Raw genomic sequence first — 22219 nt, forward strand, 5'->3', positions numbered from 1 at the left:
ATTACTAAAATGAAAAAAATATGACTTATAACAAACAAATAATATGCTGTAACGTTAAGAATGTGCTGAAGTGTTAAACAAACTATCAGTTTTTATCCAAAATTATTAACAGTATGGTCTCATAATATACACTGCCTAGGGCTACAAAATGCTTAAATCCGGTATTGCTTTTATTTTACCCGTGTTTGATGAACTCAAACTTGATTGGAGAATGTGGCAAAAGCGCGGAGGTATTCCGTATCTGAAAATGGAAGTTTTAAAGATTCTCCCTGTATTATACTTTCTACTACTTTTATTGGAAAATATTTTTATACTAATAATTTTTAATGCAAATTGATTAATGTTGTACAATTTGTAGCAACTGGTGACCGTATCTGAAGTATAATGTTTTGAACTAGTTCAAAAAGAATTTCTGTCCATGAAAGCAGTGGAAAATTAGGACTCGTGCTGCCATCTCTTTTCTTTATTAGACACTAAAACGTATTTTTCTAATAAACAATTACTAGACAACTGCCCAACTAAATGAAAAAGCCCTTAAAAAGGTTATTTCGGAAGTAACCCTGAAAAGTATTTCAGTAATAAAATGCCATAAAGCGTAGAAAGAAGAAAACTTATGATAATATGAATAACACTTCATTTTATCCTCTTATGACTTCCTTTCAATTAAATGTAAATAACCGCTCCTTAAAAAAATTATGTAAGAGTTAGGTTTTCATGCAAAAGGAAAATAAAAAGCTTTCAGATGAATTAATATTGATAATCGATGCATAATGGAAAGCCTTAATTTTTCCTTCAGATAGTAACAATGTGATTTGGATAGGTTTGGTACTCCTTTTGCGAATACACTATATATAAAATTTGAAGATTTCGTTGTTCCCTTTTTCAAAAAAACTTTTTTTCCCTCAAGACTCTGTTAGACTAAAATTGAGGATTATAAGATAGAGTTGAAAACTGGCCTGTTTTATAAACAGTAGTAAAGCATCTATCAAAAAATAATTTTTTTTGAATAGTAAATGAAATATAATTAATCATTCGGAGCACATGTATAAGAAGACAAAGAGATTCTTTCCAGGACTATAGAAAATAATAGAGAATTAATACTAGTTATTTTTCGAATATTTTTTATTGTTATCCTCATAAAAGGCTTAATCGTAAAGCACGTAACATGTATTTATATTAAACTGTTATCTTGCTTTAGAAGAAAGTAAATGTATTTCACGAAATCACTCAGAGCCAAGTATGCATAAAAGAAGAGATTTGAACGTAGAAAGGCCAGATTAATCACTTTATGTCCCCTAAGGTAGTGAAACCTCGAGGACCTCTCTTACTCTTTCCAACTTTCAAAAATAAATATTTCTTTAAAATTGATTTCAATTTTTAATCTCTATATAATTAATTTCAAGTAGCAAAATTCGACAAGATCCAGTATCAAAACATTTAATTTTTACTCAATTTTTACTCACCTACAAAAAATAAAAAATAAAATTAATTTTGAAAAATGACAAAAAAAAAAAAAATCCAACCAAATATTATTTAATATTATGACCGATCATTTTTTTAAAAAAATTATAAAGTTATGTATCCTTTTGGAATTATAAAATAATGAAAACAAAATTTACGAAAGATAATTACATAAGAATGGCACTAGAATAATATTACAAACTTTAAAAATTAATTGATTTTATTTGAACAAGTGCTGGTATACAATCCTTGTAATTTAAATGAAAGCGCAAAATTAAATTACTTTGAAAACACTATAAAAATTGGAATAATAATTAAATTACAAGAATGCTAATTACTTCAACAATCAAAATGAAAATTTGACTGTGAAATCATCCAGTTTCATTGTTTGGTTTGCCATATAGGTGACAAGGTGCACCCTGCCAGTTAATTGAACGTTCCTGCTTGCGGGCTCTGTCGTGAATTTCTAGTTCTTGTTGCATCTCTCCCTACCCTAAGCAATATCTAATATATAAAATTCTCGTGTCACAGTTTTCGTTGCCATACTCCTCCGAAACGGCTTGACCGATTTTGATGAAATTTTTTGTGCTTATCCGGTATCTATGAGAATCGGCCAACATCTATTTTTCATCCCCCTAAATGTTAGGGGTAGTCAATTATTAATTAAAAACTAACTTTCCCGCCAAAAAAATCTTCCATTTTCCCCACCGCCAACTTTTCCGCCAAAAAAATCTTCAATTTTCCCCAACGCCAAATGATTTAGGCTTTAGTTCTTTTTTTCTCCCAACAGTAATGAGGCTAGGGTTAAGATTTTTCGGCGGATTATTTCAAACGATTCTGTTTATTTTCTTAATGTTTTATGCATTTAAAATTAAACATTGTTAATTAATCCATGTTTCAGATTCATTCTGAAGTACTTTTGAATTAAAATAGCACAGAATAAAGGAAATTAAAAATGTCTAATCTTCATAGCGTTACCCCAACTGGCGTAGAAAAATTCACGCATTTGCGTTACGTAAAAGGCGAAGAAAATTCACGCATGCGCACTGTGTTCTGATCGTTGGCATGGCAACCATTATCAACGGACGATTTAAATTACTTTTAGGTTAGTTGTATGCTTTTGTAAGTAAATTGTATTTATGTTATATATTTTTTGTATATGCTTATAGTTTTAAGTACATCGTTTTTTAAGTAGTTTTTTTTAACCTGTTTACAATGATTTAAATTATTTTTAGGTTAGTTGCATGCTTTTGTAATTAAATTGTATTTATGTTAGTTATATATATTTTTTTTATATATGCTTATAGTTTTAAGTACGTCGTTTTTTAAGTAGTTTTTTTTAACCTGTTTTCAATGATTTAAATTATTTTTAGGTTAGTTGCATGCTTTTGTAATTAAATTGTATTTATGTTAGTTATATATATTTTTTATATATGCTTATAGTTTTAAGTACATCGTTTTTTAAGTAGTTTTTTTAAACCTGTTTTCGACAGATTATTTTAAACGATTCATTTTATTTTCTGAGTGTTTGATGCATTTAAAATGAAACATTGTTAATGAATCGATCCATTCATGATGAATCTGAGAAAATTTTGTTGACAAATGCTTGAGATATTACATAAATTAAGAAAGATATTCTTTAGTGCCCATAAAGTTTAAACGCTCAGTGACTCTATTATCAGTAATCATATTATTAAAAAAATGCTTTGTTTCAGTAAAAAATATTGTTATATTAATTGCAGATTAATCCTTTACACTTTAATTTAAAGCATAAATTCTACGAGGGGTAACAGAAAATTAGAGAGATACATATCACGTTATGACTGAAAGCCTTTATAATATTATGAGTGAATTATATGACTATCAAAATTTGAAGTTTTAAAATATTTTGCTGAAGAATAAAATATTTTGCTAAAGAAGTTGGAATTGCATAAAATATTTAATTATTAAAATTTTAACGAACACTAAGATTGGCGAACCGGCTGGTCGCCAAAGGCGGCTAGTGTTTAATAAGTCTGTGTCTCAAATTATTTGGAATGTGTTGCAACTAATTCGAAAGAAATTGCAGACATCTCATGGAATGATTTTTATTTTTGATCTGAAGGTGCATTGAAAATATTTGGAAATATTACATTTGAAATATTAAAAAAAAAGATATGACATTTCTGACATTTTGAACAAATTTTAATTTTTACAATTAATAATACTAGATTCAACCAAACATTATAAATGATATATAACTGATCAAAGTTAGAATATAAAGTGACGGAAATAGAATCCTACAATATCTATCAATTTGAATGACATCTGTATTTTCAAAGTAAGAACATAACCTGTCCCAACAAACTGGTGAAGCATCTGAATTTGTTCCTCTACCCTGAAATAGAAAAAGAAGAAAAAATGATTATTTAGAATCAAATCAATTTATTCAATCAATTATCCCATATTATGTCTATTAGTACAATGCTTGTTAATGCGTGGGGGACTGTAAATGAACTGCGCCATTGATAGGTCAGTACTAGGGATTGCAATACCGGTACCCGGTATACCGAATGCCGGTATTTTGAGCCATTTGTACAATTTTGTAATAACGGTATTACAAGTTTAAATACCGATTTTTCGGTATTTACTAGAAATTTTTAAAATTGTCTTGTAATTGTTTAAATTATTCAGAGATCGCCAACATAGCAAAATAGTAAACGTTTTTGTTTTTATGTCTCCCTAACGGACGAAATTAATTAGACTGTGAATACAAAGTTGCATCGTACAATCAAAAGAAGTGATAAAACTATACTACATGACAATGGATTGTAACCCCTCCACCTTTTGCGCATGCGTCAGTGTGGGTTTACTTTGACAAAATAGGAGTGAGAGGAAAGATGAAAGGAGGTGTTTAGGAGGAGATTCTAAAACACGTTGGAATAGTTTACTCCTAATGATGGAACGATTTTTGAAACTGAGAAATCCAATCCAAAAAGCAATAATGGACTTAAACCAGCAAATTAATTTTTCAGATAGTGAATTCGACTTAATATCCAGAACAGGTTGTTATAACTTAATATTAAAACTGGCTGTTGAGACATTATGTCGGAGAGGTTCTAATTTATTAACTGCTAATGCAACAATAAATTTCATGTTGCAATCACTGAAAGAAAAGCACACATCACTGCCTGATGAATTATATATTACACTGAAAAATCGCACAGAAGAAAGACATACCGAAATAGAAAATGTCTTACGGTATTTACATAATTATAATGATTTTAAAAATAAAAAAGAAGAAAAGAGACTAACCAATTCAAATCTGATCAAGTTTATAGTAAATTTTCTTAACATTTTTTTACCTACAAACCTATCCCCATTCAGAAGAATTCGGTACAGTTATCGGAGATTATGATGGCACTAATGTGAAAGGAATCGTCTCTTGAACAAAAATTAAAATTAGCGATAAAAAAAAATTCAACAAACCAAAATACAATACAGAAATGAGCTATATCCAAAACAATCCGACGAGTAATCGATTTATTTGAAGATGAGGGATTTAGAGGTAAATATTTGGGAAAGTATTTCGCAAATTGCTAACAGTACTACCAACTATCGTAGATTCCGAAAGAGCGTTTTCAACAGCTGATAATTTTTGTGCAAAATTACATTCCAGGCTTAATGACAGTCCAATTGATGCATTGTGTTTTTAAGATCACATTTAAAAAATTTGTAATAGTACCACAGACTGAATAGTGATGTTAACACTTTTTTGTTTATCTAAACATTATTATTACCAGGCTCACCGCTGAGCACTTTATACACTTTCAGTGGGTCTCCTCAAATGTTGGTTTAAATGGTAATGAGATAGCGGATAATTTAACTAAGACTGCCTCAGCTGAAATATTTCATGGTGATGAAAAACTAACTTATTCTGAAATCTCCTCTATCAATACGATGGAGTCGAGTGCACTTTGGAGAGTCCCACTTGCTCACCCTTGGTACTTTGGTAAGAGTCCCCGTTGGTGTCACCGTCTGAATATCTCTAGAATACAGCAAACGGCTCTCTCTCGTTTGTTAAGTGGACACACCAAATCCCTCACCTTCCAACACGGACGGAGGATCTTTGCTGAATGTCCTTGGTGCAAGGCAGATCAAGCTTCCCCCAATCATATTCTTAAATGTTTAAATTTTACGATTTTTGAGATTTTAAGGGATCTGCTATTATTTTTGGACATTTTAGAGATCTTTGGTTTCATGGAGGTGGTATAGCGCAGCTATACCACCTTGATCAGAAACAATAATAGCACTTTTTTGTGATTTAAATAAATAAGATGTTCTTTTACTTTTTTTGTGATTCTTTATATACTGTTATAATTCTTTATATAAGTTACAAATTATTTTTGTGATATTTACATTCTCTAATAAAACTAGTAAATAAAACAAAGAAACACCCGTGTTTTCTTTCTTTTCCTAAAATTTCTAATACCGGTATTAAAACCGGTATCTCGGTATTAAGATCTAAAAAATACCGAATACAGGTCTTGAACTTTTGGTCCGACATTGCAATCCCTAGTCAGTATAAGTGCTTTGATAATAGATCAGTATAAATGCTTCGATAATTGATGATATCAATAGTTTTTCCTAGTTTATTTACATTAATATCCTTTTTAAATCAACACTAGTCTATTTCAAGACAGGCCTCAAAACTCTGAACCATGACTAAATAATTTAGAGGACACCAGAGATGACACTTCAAACTTCTACCTCGCAGCCAAGGAATATTTGAACTTACACATCAGATTTAATGGCGGATCTTTGATAATAAAATGTGAAAACATGGAACCTTACAGCGCTAAAACTGGGACCTTACCATCATATTACCGCATTTTGACATACTAACTAACTAAATTTTTATTACAAGTTTTGACCTTTCAAATCTTAAACGCCCGAAATACTCGTTGAAGCGAAGAATGTCGATCGCCCTAATATTCCTTTTCGAAGAGAATAAATTTTTCTCCTCCCTCTATTTTAGAACTGTCAAAGAAAGTTCGAAAAATATTTACTATTCTCTTTTCAGTGTCGTCTCCTTTAGAACAAACTGTCATTGCGATTTTTAAGTATATGTGTATAAAGAGGTAGGGACTTTGGATGTTTAGTATGCTGATGAAGCTCTGAGACTCATAGGAACCAGAGGATAACAGAACATGATGCATGCGAACTCTTCCAACAGAAAAGAGAAATTAAAGAGTATAATGAGAGGAGCATTATTTATCATAAAACATAAGAGGTCGTAATTGATTCATAGAACCATAAAGATAACATAAAAATGTGGCAAAGTAGTCAAAAAATATTGACAATTATTACTCTGAAACTGTACTGAGTGCTTCTGAGCACATCTCTCCAATTTACTGGTAGAGTCCAAGATCTATTATTAGGATAGCATTGCATATTCATTTGGGTAAACATACGAATATCGGAGAGTTTGCATGCGTAGAATTCGAGGATGTAAAATGATATTAAATGCATTGAATGTTACTTCAATAGTATGAAAGGCAAAAGCTAATTGTCTTGTACTATAAGTGTACAATTTGATTTAGTTTAGCTTAGCTATTGTAATGCCCAATCTTTACGTAGTATATTGGTTATTTTGTAACTGAACTTCTAGTTTTCAGTTGTACTTAAATGACCAGAACGATACACATATTTCCAAATATCACACCATAAGAGGACGTTTGTTTCACGAAGTGAGATTTAGTGTGTACCAATCCCGAATACACGAAGGATCTGTAATGGAGATTTTGAACATAGAACCTACAGGCCAAGAATCTGAGACTGTTCACTTGATCCCCAGCCGAATCAAAGGAAGATTCTGTTTAGTTTAGTTATATTAGCATCCCTTTTAAAACAACACTAGGGCTATTTTGGGGCGAACCTACTAATTTTGAATCACGGTCAAATGACGAGGACGACATTTCAGCTGGCATCCCTTCACCAACCGTGCCAGTGGGAGAACAGTCGGCCCCGACGGATTTAACTTTGAGAAATCAAACGAAGAATAAGCAATACAATTTATAAAATGCTATAATTGGATTCATACATTTTGTGTGATGTGAATCTGAGTATTAAATATTACTTTTGCTTGAAAACACAGTAAAGGGAAAGCGAATTTAAAGAAATTAGTGGTTCAGTTTAGGAAACTAGTTTATTTTATTACTTTAAAGAATCTTTCTTAATAAGTCAACTACAGTATTTTGAAAATAAATAAATTGCATAAGAATTCCACAATTTTTAACCCGTACTGGAAATACGAATTCCCTCACTCGGCCAGAGACATGGAGTCAAAATGATTCCATTGTAATTTTTCTTTTTTGTCTTTTGTAAGCAGTATTGGAATTAATTTTGGAAACACAATACATTCTGGAAATCATGTAGTTACTAAAAATATTAAAAATATCAATATTAAAAATTTTAAATGTTACAATATTACATGTTGGATAGATGCTATAAGAAAAATCTAAATAGTCTTTTAAGGAGTATTTACTTCGTTTAGATATTACGGAATATATTACTGTTAATAATTGTTAGAATTTTACAAATAAAATATTTAAAAATATTATTTTAAGAATATTTTTTTATTCTCTTTGCATTATTCAAATTAAAAGCAGTTTCAGAGGCATGGTATCAATAACTCCATAAATAACAACAAAAACTTTGAAAAATAATAACTCGGTTATACGCATGTGTTCATACTTAGACTTTTGCCAATATACTGCTGAAAGATCAACTTGAAGGTATTGAGATGATTCAAGGTCAAAATACCACGTGATAATCAGAACTAATGAACAACGCGGCGTCCTTTTGACTCCCGTCTCCAGCTACGGGTTAAAATTAATTATTTCGCTATTATTGCACCTTCAAAAATAATTCGATGGTTTAAATGAAACAGTCTCTGAATAAATATATCATTCAATATAAAAATATCACGAAAAGAATTCATTTATCAATTTCTACTGTTTGAAAATACTTTATAATATCTTTCAAAAATATCGGAAAACTCATCTATTTAAGCAATAAATGCTCCTTTAAGCGACTGTGCTTTCGACCATAATTTTCTTACAGCCCATAATTTAACAAAATTTTGTTTTCCTAATGTTGCTATAACAACTAAAATAATTTATCCAGTCTATCATTGGTAGGTAAGTACTACGTAAGTTCAGCCACTTTCTTAAAGTTTCTGAAAGTGTTTGCTAACCCTATCGCCTCCACGTAAGGTGATACGAAAAGCAAACACTGAAAAAAACGTACAAACAAAAAATATTAATTGACTGCCAGCTATTGTTTGAAGAATATAAAAAATAGTATTTCTTAGAATCAGAAGAATTCTGATAACATTCTTATTACAAATTGCTCTTTTTAATATCAAATTCTAGAAGGTACTTAAAATACGTTTAATTATTTAGAGAATTAACACATCGTCTTTTATAAAATATGTGACTTAAAAATAAGCACATTTAAGCTGTGATAAAGAAATTTCCGAACATAGTACAGGATGGTCACAGTTTTCGAATGATTACAAAAAATTATTGTAAAAAATCTGTTATAATTTGGCATATAGTTGTTTAGATATATTGTGAAGACAGACATAAATTATTTAATAAAACCACATACACCAGTAAATTTTAATGCGGGCTCACTTGGTAGTTCGAAGAATGTCAAGGCATTATTCCAATTTTCATCGCGTATTATCGAACATTTCGGCTGTCACATTAGACAGGCATAAAGTATTTAATAAACCAATTACATCAGTAAATGTTTATGTGAGCATACTTGGTAGCTCGAAGAATGTCAAGGCAGTATTCCAATTTTCATCGCGTATTGTCGAACATTTCAGCTGCCACATTAGACAGAACATCTCTGATCCTAACTTTGAATATAACAATATTTTCAACTGCCGTTGCAAACTCTCTGTCCTTAATGTAAAACCAAAAGAAGAAAAAATCAAGTGGAATAATATCACGGGAACGTGAACGTCATTGAAGCCATTTTCGCAATGACTACGTTGATACCATTTTGATAACAATCGAATGTAAAAACTCTATTTCTGCATTAGCTGATCCAACAGTTGGACATAAAAATTATAAAAACATGACCACTCCATAGTAAAAATTTTATATATATATATATATATTACGATGAGCAGTTATTACTAATTACAAATTAGTTATAATTAATAATAACTGCGGTTAGTGTTAGTAATAACGTTACAGAAGATAGTTCCAGTATATAATATAGTCAGTATATTAATATGTGAAGAAGAGAATTGGGCTCTTTCATCACCCTGGAAAGAACAATTCATTTGAGGAAGAGCATAATGAGAAAGAAAATGAAGTTGCACTAGTCGAAATGAAGTATATATATATATATATATATATATATATATATATATATGTAATGATATTTTAAACTCTTAATTTCAATTTAATTAATTTCCAAGATTTTATCTTAATTTAGCTCATAGTAACTTCATTCTAAAAATATTCTCTTATTTCGTGATCCAATTCCACTTTCTCTACTTAATTAATTCAAGAGAAGCTTCATAAAATTTCTTAGTCAGCTAAACACCGGATACTTTCACATGCTCGGCGTGAAGGGGTAAAAATGTCCAGTAAGCACATTCTTTCTTAAAAGATCCCTGTGTTTCCCTTACATGTGATTGACATGTGTCAGAAATCCCTATCAGAATCTTATTAATATATTAGCACAATGAAGAAATATTTTCCCTATCAAAATCTAAGGTTATACAAGGCGAGGGATAATTTATTTCGCCCCTTCTTCCCCACTTCGGCTTTTGTACTGCGCTGTGGCGGACGTCTTGTCCTCGTCTCTGCTTGTAAATAATTATGCTTTCCCGATGGATATTAAGAAGTATTTAAAAAGATAAAAAGTATCTTCACTGTCTTCAAACTGCATTCTGCTTCACATAAAATAATGCTTACATATATATATATATATATATATATATATCCTTAATGTGGAGGATGATAAATCAATGAATTATGATAAGTTTTTGTAAAATTTAAATATTCATTAGATTGCAAAACAATCCAATAAATATTTAAATTTTGCTGATGCCATTTTGATAACAGTCGAATATTTTCAAATATTTTATCCTATGTAAATAATTTTCTGAAAAACTCATAAAAGTTATTTCTGCACTGCAATTAAATGTTATTTTTTAAAACATTATTTTATCCGGAATTATAAATCATCTCCATTCTTTTATAAATGTCTGATTACATGTTGAAGGTTTTAAAAAAAAACATTTACTTCTATGCCAAGAAGACTATGTCTGTAATTATTAGCTAAAATTTAATTCAGTAAAAAGTTACGGCCCATATAGGTTACCTAATTGGCAGTATTTGTCAATTTCTCATCATATACAAAGAAAAACTAAAAAACATAGCAACTCTATAGCTTTTGGTTGCGCGAAATTATGGCATTTTGCGGATGGGGATTATGGAATTTAGATTTATAATTACTAGAAAATTAAAAAGGGTCGGATGGAAAACATTGAAGACTCATTTGTTCCAAAGAACACTCTATTTTCAATGATAAAATAACTGTTCATCCCGAACAATGCTATTGTGACATTTTCAATTTTGCCAAAAGCGGGTGGTCGTTGTTTATTACACGATATTTCCCATTTCAACAATAAGAGCATACATCTAGATGCGTAATAATAGATAAAAAATTGTACTAGTTATAGTGATGCTCGCTTTATAATGGAAGAACATGGATTGTCGAACTCTTCCGAAAATAACCGGAATTTCGTAGATATTTGTATCAGTAATAGAAAATTTCTGCAATGAGATCGGTACCCCCTCCATCTCATCATTCATAAATTATTGCATGTCCTTCTTATGCAATCGACAGTTTGAATAATAAAATTCATACAAAGCACTGCAAAAGCGCCCTCTAGATCCTCCACGTAGCGTTTCCATTTATACGCCATTTCGTTTCCCCCTATCTTTCCTGTTATTTCTAATGTTGAATTTTTGCGTATGGACTTAAAAAGATAACGTTTACTTACCTTATTAGCTTCTGGAATAACTCTACTTTGATGACTTCTTAAAGCTATAACTAAAGCATATTCAAGCAAGCTGCAGAACACAAAGGCAATGCACACGGATAGAAACACATTCAGTGCAACTACATATGATACACTTGGGAGAGCAGCTTGGTACTGTTTAGTGATCATGGTAAGTAGAGATGTAACTCCTAGAGTCACTCTTCCTGGTACAGCATCCACTGGCATCCAGAAGGTCAGCATGGACATAAAAACAATCAGAATACTTGGAATGTAAATGTTCATTACGTAATAACCATATCGTCTTTTGAGATTAATCTCACCTCTGAGACAGGCGAATTCACCTTAAAAAAGAAAGATGACTGATTAGTGTATTGTTGGACAATATTATTAATTATATCGTGTTTATTTAAATTCTACATTGTTGCTATGGTTTGATTTGATTTGTTTGGTAGAAATATTGTACAAAAAAGTGATATGATGACTTCAAATCCATTGATGCTTTCATGAGTGAATCGGATATGAAAGGTGACAACTGAGGTGCTGTCCTTTTCATCATATTAATACAAAGAATTAAACTTAGAGCATTTAATCAAATTTATCATATTTAATTTAAGGTATATGATTCCGTTCGGTATGATTTTTTGTAAAAACGTTCGAAACTAGTTAAATTTTTGGACATTTGCATAATAAGGATTGAAAAAAAATCTATGAAAACAAAAGATACCAGTTAAGAGACATAATTTTTTTAAAAATTGTAAAGAAGGGTTTTTATTTGGCTAAAAAAAGATATAAAGTAAAAATCTTCTAGTTTAGAGGGTTGTCAAACGATTTGCTTGAAATTTTGCTGATAGCTTAAGAAATATATTATCTAGCTCTTGAATTAAAAAATAATCTGTATTTCTATTCATTCTTTAAATATTGGGATTCGACGGATAAATAACATGAAATATTCATTTTTTTTTTTTCATATTGTGAAGTATTAAATATTTCTAAATGAATAGATTACTTATTCTCTAGTTCGAAACTGCATAATATAGTGAGGAATTATTATACTAAATTTGAAAAAAAAAATGTACATCAGATTTTAATTTATGAGGTTTCTTGTAAGAAAACTCTACCAAAGATTAGAATTTGAAAAAATAGTATTAAAGAATTAAAATTGCATTAAAACGTATGTAAACGAAATATAAAAATCAGTGTAACTTTCTAAAAAATAGACTTAGAAACGGTTTTATAAAGAAACCTGTTCAAACATTAAGAATATTAAGTTAAAAAAATCATAATTACACAAAAAAATCGACTTTTCAACGTAGTCACCTACTTTAAAATCACGTACATTGTGAATATTCTGGGGAACTGAGATCTGATTTTATTGGATATTTTTATTGCCAATTCGTCATGAATTTTTGGATTTTATTAAATTACTTTACCACTTATTTGTTTAATAAATATATGCTTTGAAAACTTGAACATTTGCTCTCCATTCATAACATGGGTGTTTGTCGTAGAATAGCTAAAGTTGTCTGTAGTGCCAATAATTCTCAACAAGCAACCAACTCATTAAAATTCGTATGCTTTGCCAGGTCTCACAATCATTTTAAAACTATTAGTTTAAATGCTGTTATAGGAAGATAACTTACCATGCTTTCCTGTAAGATGATGCTTTGGACAAAGTGCAGGTGCAGGTGTCGAGAAATCAAATTGAGGCAATATGATGTAATCTCCTAATGTTAAAGAATCCACTGGATTCCAATGGAGATTCATATCGGAAATGGTATGTGTCACTGAAAATAAAAACCAATTTAATTGCATAATCTCAACATTAGAAGATATTTTTTTAATTCAAATTAGCAAATAAAAAAACTGACTTAAATCTGCTGAATGATAACATTTGTAGGTCCTAATTACGACTGAAGTTTATAAGTACAATACGCATAAGCGAAGTATAACCTACCTTTTTGAAGACAAATTTCTGGAATTTATAATATTATATTAGCATCTTTTTTAGCTAATGGAGTAGCGGTAATTCGAACTAACAGCCTTGTGAAAAAGATGGCCGATTTCTTATTTCAACTATATTCAATGATGCGAACATTTATGTTTGAATAGTTTTAATCTACTTGTATTCATCTATGGGAAAAGATAACGCTTTTCATGTTGTAAATATTAAATAGCTAATATAAATAATACATTTCCTCATTTTTTAAAAGTATTTATGTTTAGGTCCATTATATTTATGATGTATATAGAGTATAGCGGTTAAAATTTGAAACTTAATGTTGCAAATCTGTTAAAATCGGTTAATGTTATGTAGACCATATCAATTTCTTAACCCTGTCATTCTGAAGATCATTGGAGTTCAAATATCTCAGATTGCTGGAATGCCCAAATTTCTCTTTCAAAGATAAGGAAATTCCCTAATGCTCTCGAAAATTGGGATGACAGTCATGTTCTTAATGACTGGTATTCAAAAAAAGTGATAGCTATTAAGAAAATGTATGCTCATACACCCTTTCAAAGTTCTTCGAAAACCACCCTATCCTCCAAATTCCTCTGGACGACGGTCTATAATGAAAAAGGAAGTACGTGCCATTAGTATTCGATCAATCAGAGTTAATGTAAGGGGAAGAAAATTTTCAGTGATATCCAGGCATCTCGGACGCCCGTCGTAGTTTTGCTGAACGAGTGCTTTGGATATTTTAGTATTTATAGAGTTAAAGAGAGATAAACGTTCAATTACTATATATTTTTGACGAAAGTAAAATTTAAAAAAACATGTAAAAAGGAAATCGCATTACATTATAAATGCTATCAATAAAAAATACATTTTAAGTTTAAAGAACGCTTAATATATAAAAAGCCATCCTGATTTTAAAATGCAAGAAATGTCTTTATTATCTATATAATCCATATTTTGACAATCTACTTATGCCCGCGCCTATTCAGATTTCATTTATATAATATATGCCGATTTCATTTAAGTATGATCTCTTAAATATTGAAATTGCCTTTATTCAGCATTTACACACTTTTGTTGTTTGATTTTCCCTTTTTATCTCTAGCATGCTTCGGCGCTTTCTTGCTATCATCAATTTCTTTTCATGTTTTAAATAAATAATGTCATCTGCAATCTCCCATTTTTAATATACTCTAATTTTTACGTTGCAAAAGAACAAATGAATAGTAGTGAAAATATAAATAAATAATAAGGAATTCACAATAATTCATATAGCTGTTATGTTGTATTTGTACTCCTTGCCGTTTATGTAACTTTTTTTCACTTCTTTCTACGAAGCTCTCTGAATAATTCAATTTTATGTAAATTCTGATACTTACACGTATTTTTTATATTTTTAAATCATTATAGAAGGCTCAAAACAACTGTATATTTCAGCATCAATTAAGGCAAAATGCATTAATTTGTAACTAATTCTATGATGGAGATAAGTAAAAGCAGTTAATTAGAAAAAAGTGGAAACGAATGAATTAAAAAAATCCGCTAAATTTTTAAAGAAAAGTAATTCATGGAAGGATTTGCTAGTCAGTGATTGTCGCGTGTATCCGCATTCTGGGGTCGCAGTGGCCTGATGGTAAGCTCGGCTTCGGGACCTGAGGGCTCTTGGTTTGATATCCGATTCCACCGAAGAATGATGTGTAAACAGGTCTGATGCATATTAAATCCCTCAGGGCCAAACGTTCACCCACTGGTGTGGTGTGAAAATTTGTAGAGAGTGTACCAGCTCAGGTGTTGATCAGTAGTTCTATTTGCTAATGAACCAATCATTCTACTATGTGACATGAAAAAAACAAATTAATCATCATTATAATTATGTGTTTTCTCATGTGAGACGAATCAGTATGCTCTACCTTCTTTTAAAAAGACTGTCAGACTCATATGGGCGCAATAACGTCTGTATCATAATTCCTTTAGTCATTCAAACCTAATTACAATGCTTTAAACTATTTTAAACATTTTTCTTCATTAAAAGTGCCAATTCCTGCAATAGACTTGCTTTTTTTTTACTATGATCATATAGATTTACATGTGATGATTAAAAAATACGTATGGAAGACACTTCAATGTTTACTGCTACATGGTAAATAATTCATGCCAAAAAAAAAAAAAAGAACGAAAAAGCAGAGATTATATCCACGTCTTTTGATTTAGGATGTATCTCATGTTTTGTATTGTATGTGTTGTAGAATGTATGTGTTTAGAGTTTCCCAGAAGATACCCCGAGCGACTTGGGTAGATTAAATGACTTTGGAAACTTCAGATCTAGGTAGCGTCATAAATTAAAAAGAATTTTTTTCTGGGAGAATTATAATAAAAAAAAAAGATTTCCCCTCATTTTCTCAATTTAAAAGCATTATTCAGGGTGATTCAAAAGTCCCGAGAAATTTTAAAAATTAATAATTCACATATGAATGAAGACAGATGGATACTATTTACAGAGAAAGGCTGGAAATGACAACGAAATATTTATATTTGAAACCGTAATTTGCTGCTTACAATTTAAATTACCAATCTTTTTTGTTGCTGGCAGAGAGACTGGTTCATACGATTATGTACTAAATGGAAGGAAGGTTGTAACCTCCCACTAAAAGTGTCGATCCTCATTCAGGAATACAGTTATTAGAAGAAAAACCAAAACTTTCGCAACATTTAGAGCGAATCCTCTGTCTGAGATCGTGTCGTCACCCACAACATATCTGTTGTGTTGATCGGAACGAGCTTGCTTCAGACATCAAGTTTCAAAACCTTATAGGATTTTTTTTGCTCATATTTGTTGTCGGATGACTGTTTTAAGCCAAGTTATTTTGGCAGTAGCTTGTGAGGGTAAAGACCCCTGAGCACCCGAGGGTAGAAGTCTGGTTTCTAGCTCATATGAAGATGGTACACACACACTCACGCGTTACAATCCTTTTTACGGAGGTAGAATTCATTCACAGATTATAATTTAGACCTGAATCAGAGAATGATCACCTTTGAACCAGTACCCCAAGTGGTATTATTCTCGACAGGGAGGACATTGTGACCTCGACAGATTTATACGTGCGCCAGCCACCACACGGAGAGTGTTCGGCCGGCGGGGTTCGAACTCGCAAGCTAAGGGATGCGAGTCCAACGCCCTATCAACTAGACTATTCCGGCCCTTTGAGTTGCAATTTTATTGAAGATCTTGATATAAGATTGAATTATATTGAAGATCTTGACCCCCCCATATAAGTTGAAATTATATTGAAGGAATGCAGCAGTTTCTTTTGAAGTGAAATGATATCTTTTTTTATGTGATTTTTAATAATGGGTGTTTAACATGTATATTTAGTTCCGATCTTTTCAGTCTATACACATTGACATTGGTATATTTTCTTCTAAGTTCATTTTATTAATTCATTTAATCAACCATAGGCCAGGATATAAAATAAAATAATGAATAAGTAAAAGGAAAAATTATTATCTTGATACAAATTAAACAAACAGTCTAAAAATGCAAGCTTATTCTCTTCATAAAAGAAATATCGCTTAGTATATTACTCAGAGGTTTCAGTCTTTTGCTTATGCAAAGCATTCAAATTTCAAATTAAGTATTTTTATTAACTTGCTAAGAATAGTTAGTTCTTCTGACATCCTCATCCGGTTTGGCATCTTTCTGAACGATGCAGATACTTGACATGTAAAATGCCAAAAGTCAGATCTCTCAAGGTTAAAGGCTGAGTTGATTCATTTAAGTTTAGTGCTTTATTTCACAACTGAGTATTGAAAAAAAAATCTTGTCACTGGGTTGCCACAAACTGGTGCTATGGATAAGTTTGATTATAACTAAGATAAGCAACTTTCAGATAAGGTTCAAGATCTGAGATTTTTTTCTTGACAAGATCGAGACAATTGCTTTTAACACAGAGACTAAGATAAAGTAGAGATTTGAGAGAAAAAGATGAAATGAAATGATTTATTTTAACTGTTAGAGTTTTATTATGTTTCCTCATCTCCATATATATCCTTCGGTAGTCTCTTTTAATTGTTAATTCGATTAACATATTGTTGATATTTTAATTTAGTATTAATCGCCTCTAGCAATCATCTCTAGTTCACCTTTAATATTGGTTACCTTTAAATTCAATTATCTTTCACATGTATAACTCTAGGTTCATGATTTCATCTACAAAGTATTTAACCATCAGATTTTAATAGGCAATGAAGTCATTCTATTTTAATACCCTTGCGTTTGTTCTATTTATTGTGTTCATGAATTTTTCTAATGAATTCAAATTTCATGATATAATATTGTCAAATATAACTTTCCGGATAATCCATCTAATTGCACATTGCCTTTCATGGTACAATAATAACACTTTCTGATTCTTCTAATAAGCTGAGCAGAATCTTTCTTCTTTAGTCCACAACAATTCAAGCAAATCATGCAATTAAATTTTTTATGAAACGATGAAAATGGTTTGAATTTATTTTGCACTAAGGAAAAAAAATATTATAAAAAATAATAATAAAAGTATTTTTTAAAAATTGTCAAAATTAGAATTGTGTTATGAGAGAATATTAATCTTCAGAAATTGAGCATTTTTTCTAGGCCTTATTTTCTTACTACGTGTTACAAAATTTTCAGTCTGTGACCAATTAAAAGATGTTATCAAAATAAATACACAGGTTATGTTATTTTTCTATTTGTTTACTTTTAAATTTTTATTGCCGATAAAAAGTTTCCTTGCTTTAAAAGCATCTGATTAGCATCTTTCAAAATGACTCAATGCAAGAAAATACATTTTTGAGTTAACCCTTTTTACTCGTATTTTTTAAAAATTATTATAGAAAAAAAATATTATTTTGAAGTTGATTTCAGAATAAAATTCATAAATAGCAAGTAAAGCAGCAGTAATGATTTTCTAAGAGTAAAAAAGTAATTCTAAATATAAAGGAAACTATAACTTAGTTTTATATACAATATTGCCTGGATAAGAATTTTTTCTTATTTATGAACGAAACTATGAAATAAAAATATTATTTTCTCGGTTTACAGATGTTGAGAGAAATAATTGGAGTAGAAACTTATTTTAAATACCGAAATTATATTAACTCATTACTATGATTTCGCATTTTATAACGTCAAACTTGTATTCTTTCTTCATTTCTAAAAGGATATAAATATTCACTTTTCTGTACTACGTTTGTTTTTTGTCAAGATACTGTTAGAATATAGAAAATTCTAATTATATCTTGTTTAAGCCGATCTTTCTATTTAAGCGATGTAATGAATTGTATGAAGTCACCTTAAACGCAAGTTCTAGTTAATTAAATGACAATACAAGATGCAGACAAGTTTGATGCTTCAAAACTAATGCCTTCGTTTCGGTTATTAAATTTGACTTTAACTTATTTAAAAAAAAAGACGATGACAACTGTTAAAATGTTTTGTTCTTCATTCTTGAGCGGCAGCCAAGAAGTGCAGCTTCTGTATTTATTCAGTGGAAACAACTGTAATTGACTTGATCTTTGGCCAAAAACATTCACTTTATGTGCATGTATGATTGTTAAAAAGTTAGATGTACTTTCTATGGCTAGAGATTAAATAACTCAAGTTTTGAAAATATCGTCCACAATATCAATGTTTTAAAATTTGAAAGAAAACGAAAAATAGGGTATTGAAAGAGAAATATCTGAATTTTCTTTCTTCCTGTCTCTCACAAATGGTAGAGATAAATACAACTTTTCTGTCTTTTGATTCATAAAATTATACACAGAATAATTTGATTATTTTTAATGTATTAGGTATAAGATTTAAAGATTAAATTTTAATTAAAAAAGATATGCTTTTGAATGCAAAAAAATTATAATGATATAAAAATTTGAGAAAATTTAATCACTCCTAATATGTCAGAATGATGCAATGTTTCTTTGCTTTCGTATAACCTAGATATGAATGAGCTACTACATAGAAGAACAGAATTTTTACATACTATTTACATTTGTGTTTGTAAAGATAGTTCAAGATTATTATTTGGTATTACATATTCTATTTAAAACGGAAATATGCTATAATTAGCTTTAAAATAAAGAAAATTTATTCTAAGAAGGGCTTTAATTTTTTTTAATTACAGAAAATGTACGGAAATTCATAAATGATAAGAAATATTATTAAATAATTGAAATTAATTATTGTTCTTCAAGCTGGTAGTTGAAACACATATATTCTTTTCTTTATTCTTTTCCTTCAGTAAAAATATAAATAGTGTAATTGCATCTATAATTATAATTTACCTTTTAAATTATGTAATTAAGTAATTGAAACGAGTTTTTTATCACCCTATATAGGGTCAGTTAAGATAATTAGAATGAAATTTGCAGATGCTGTTGATTTAAAATGCTCTTATGAGAAGGAAAATAAATTTACACTTCATTTGAGTGTATAATCATGTTCTGAAAGGAACATTTAACAATACCACTATTTCCAAATTAATTTATTAATGTACCAATTCCAGTTACAGCGACGTTCATAATTAACCGATTCGTTCCCAATTATCCCAGAGATTATGGGATAAATGGGAACATCCATTTTGATTTTTGTTCTTAGTAATTCCCTTGAAATGGAAAGAAACTACTTTTTATTGCCTCAAAATTTATTTTATTGCCCATTCCTAACTCTTATATATTACTGCTATTTTTCTGTTTTTATATAAAAAAATATATTCTATTTCAAGAAATATCGGATATAGAAAAAATTATATCGGAATAGATATAATTTTTTGATACATTCAATTTGGAGGAACTTATAATTATTCCATCTTCAGTTTTATCAAAAAAAGTAAGGAAACAAGCTTTTATTAAAATAGAATAACATAACTTTATGAGACAGATAAGGAAATATATAACTTTTAGAAACTTACTTTAAAATGAATAAGGATTAATAGTTCAATTTAGTAGTAGAAAATAGATCTCTTATTTCAAGTAGATCGTTTGGTCTCCAATCCAAATTATTAAAACTTCCTGTAAAATCTACCCCGCAAAAGAATTTTCAGAATAACTTTTATCTAACTCTCGGCAATCGTAAACTATCATTAACTACCCCAAAAAAATTTTGATTTGGTCATACTGGCTCTCTTCAAACCTGTCACATTCAGCTAAATGCTGTCAACTCCAGTAATCTCTCAGCCGAATGAATAATAGCCATCCATTCTGGTATGTTCAATGTAATCGACATATGCAAATAATATACAAACTATGCGTGTCGAAAAATCAATCACGGATTATTCGAGATGTTACTTTCTCTCTCACCACAACCTCAATTTCTTATGGAAAAAAAATCAAAATCATCATCTTTATATTCCATTTTCAATATCGACCTCTTTATTCTTCCTTGAGATCAGCTTCCTTGTTTTCTTCTATATTCGATGTCAATTAGTATCAAATTATTATTAACAATCAGCTTATACGCTTGAAGAGTATTATGCCTATAGATCACATGGTAGATTCTTTAAAAATATCACTTGTTATTTTGGCATAAATTAGTAAGCATTATTGACGGAGAGGAACATTACTGTGTTTCTAGACTTAAATCCTTTCCTATCATAAAATAAATTATTCAAAATGCACATAAATATAGATTTTTATTAAATTAAAAGCCTGTTTCAAAATTGTCAGAGGTAACTGAAAACCCTATCCTTTTCTCGGGAAAATATTTAAAACATGATTAAATATATATCGTAATCTTTATTTTCTACAAATCCATGAAATGTATAAGCAACTTTCTTTGCAAATAACCGACGTAAGGAATAAATATTAATACTTAGAAAAGTTTGCCTTCATTTTTTTTAAATACGGTTACAGTTAAAATAATCAACCTTTAAAAAATAACATAGAAAAACTCGGGAAAATGTTTATCGTCTTCTTCTAGAGAGCCTTAAAGAAGGTATATGTTTTCCAGCTAAATAATGTAATTATAATTTCCACCGGTGCTGAATTATAGTTACATTATTTAGTCCTAGTCAGCATGATATTGTGTTTTCAACTAAGTGCGTGTGTAGGCTTACAAAGAATCACATTGCATTTATTAAAGTTAAAAATAAATGTGTTTTTCTCATAGTTTTCTTTAAAGTTCAAGGTTTACATTACATCAATCACTACTATAGTTTTGTTATAATCGCGTATCAATCAATGCCCATAGTGTTGCTATAATCAGATATAAATCAATATCCATAGTCTTGTTATTATCACATAGTAATCAATTCCCATAGTTTTGTTATAATCATTTATTTATCCATCGCTATAATAATAATAATAATAATAATTTATATATATTGATTAATAATTACATATCAATCAATATGATGTGCCATTTTATAGTTTTGATATAATAAAATACTTACGACTTTTTATGATTAAGTCGCATGTCTGCGTGTCGTGAGGAAAACGACCAAGAGTCATGTCACAGCTCAGTTCCAGAGACAACCTGAAAATTGAATTAAAAGCTGCTTTATCATTGAATGAAATTTCTTACAAATCAAATATTCTAAAATTAATATTTTATTATTTTAAAAAGAATTACAACTTTTAATTTTGTCTGGAATTATCCTTGCAAAGCTCAGTAATATTTTTTAAATAAGAGTTGCTCTTAAACTAATGTAAGAAACATAATTTTTTTTTGTATACATTTTCCTAAAAGCATTACA

The 22219-nt window shown here is 29.8% G+C and overlaps 1 protein-coding gene across 1 annotated transcript in view; it reads right to left on the reverse strand.

Moving 5' to 3' along the window:
- Positions 1–3570: 3570 nt before the first annotated feature.
- The window catches only part of LOC129958187 (glycine receptor subunit alpha-2-like), a 59436-nt gene continuing 40787 nt past the window's right edge, over positions 3571–22219 (reverse strand). The window contains exons 5-8 of the mRNA XM_056070458.1: positions 21917–21999; positions 13177–13320; positions 11537–11877; positions 3571–3838 (exon numbers count right to left, since the gene is read on the reverse strand). Of these exons, the coding sequence (XP_055926433.1) occupies positions 3674–3838; positions 11537–11877; positions 13177–13320; positions 21917–21999 (733 nt within the window). The 3' untranslated portion in view covers positions 3571–3673. The remainder of the gene's footprint in view (positions 3839–11536; positions 11878–13176; positions 13321–21916; positions 22000–22219) is intronic.

This window comes from Argiope bruennichi, chromosome X1, assembly GCF_947563725.1.
Source record: "Argiope bruennichi chromosome X1, qqArgBrue1.1, whole genome shotgun sequence".
NCBI lineage: Eukaryota > Metazoa > Arthropoda > Arachnida > Araneae > Araneidae > Argiope > Argiope bruennichi.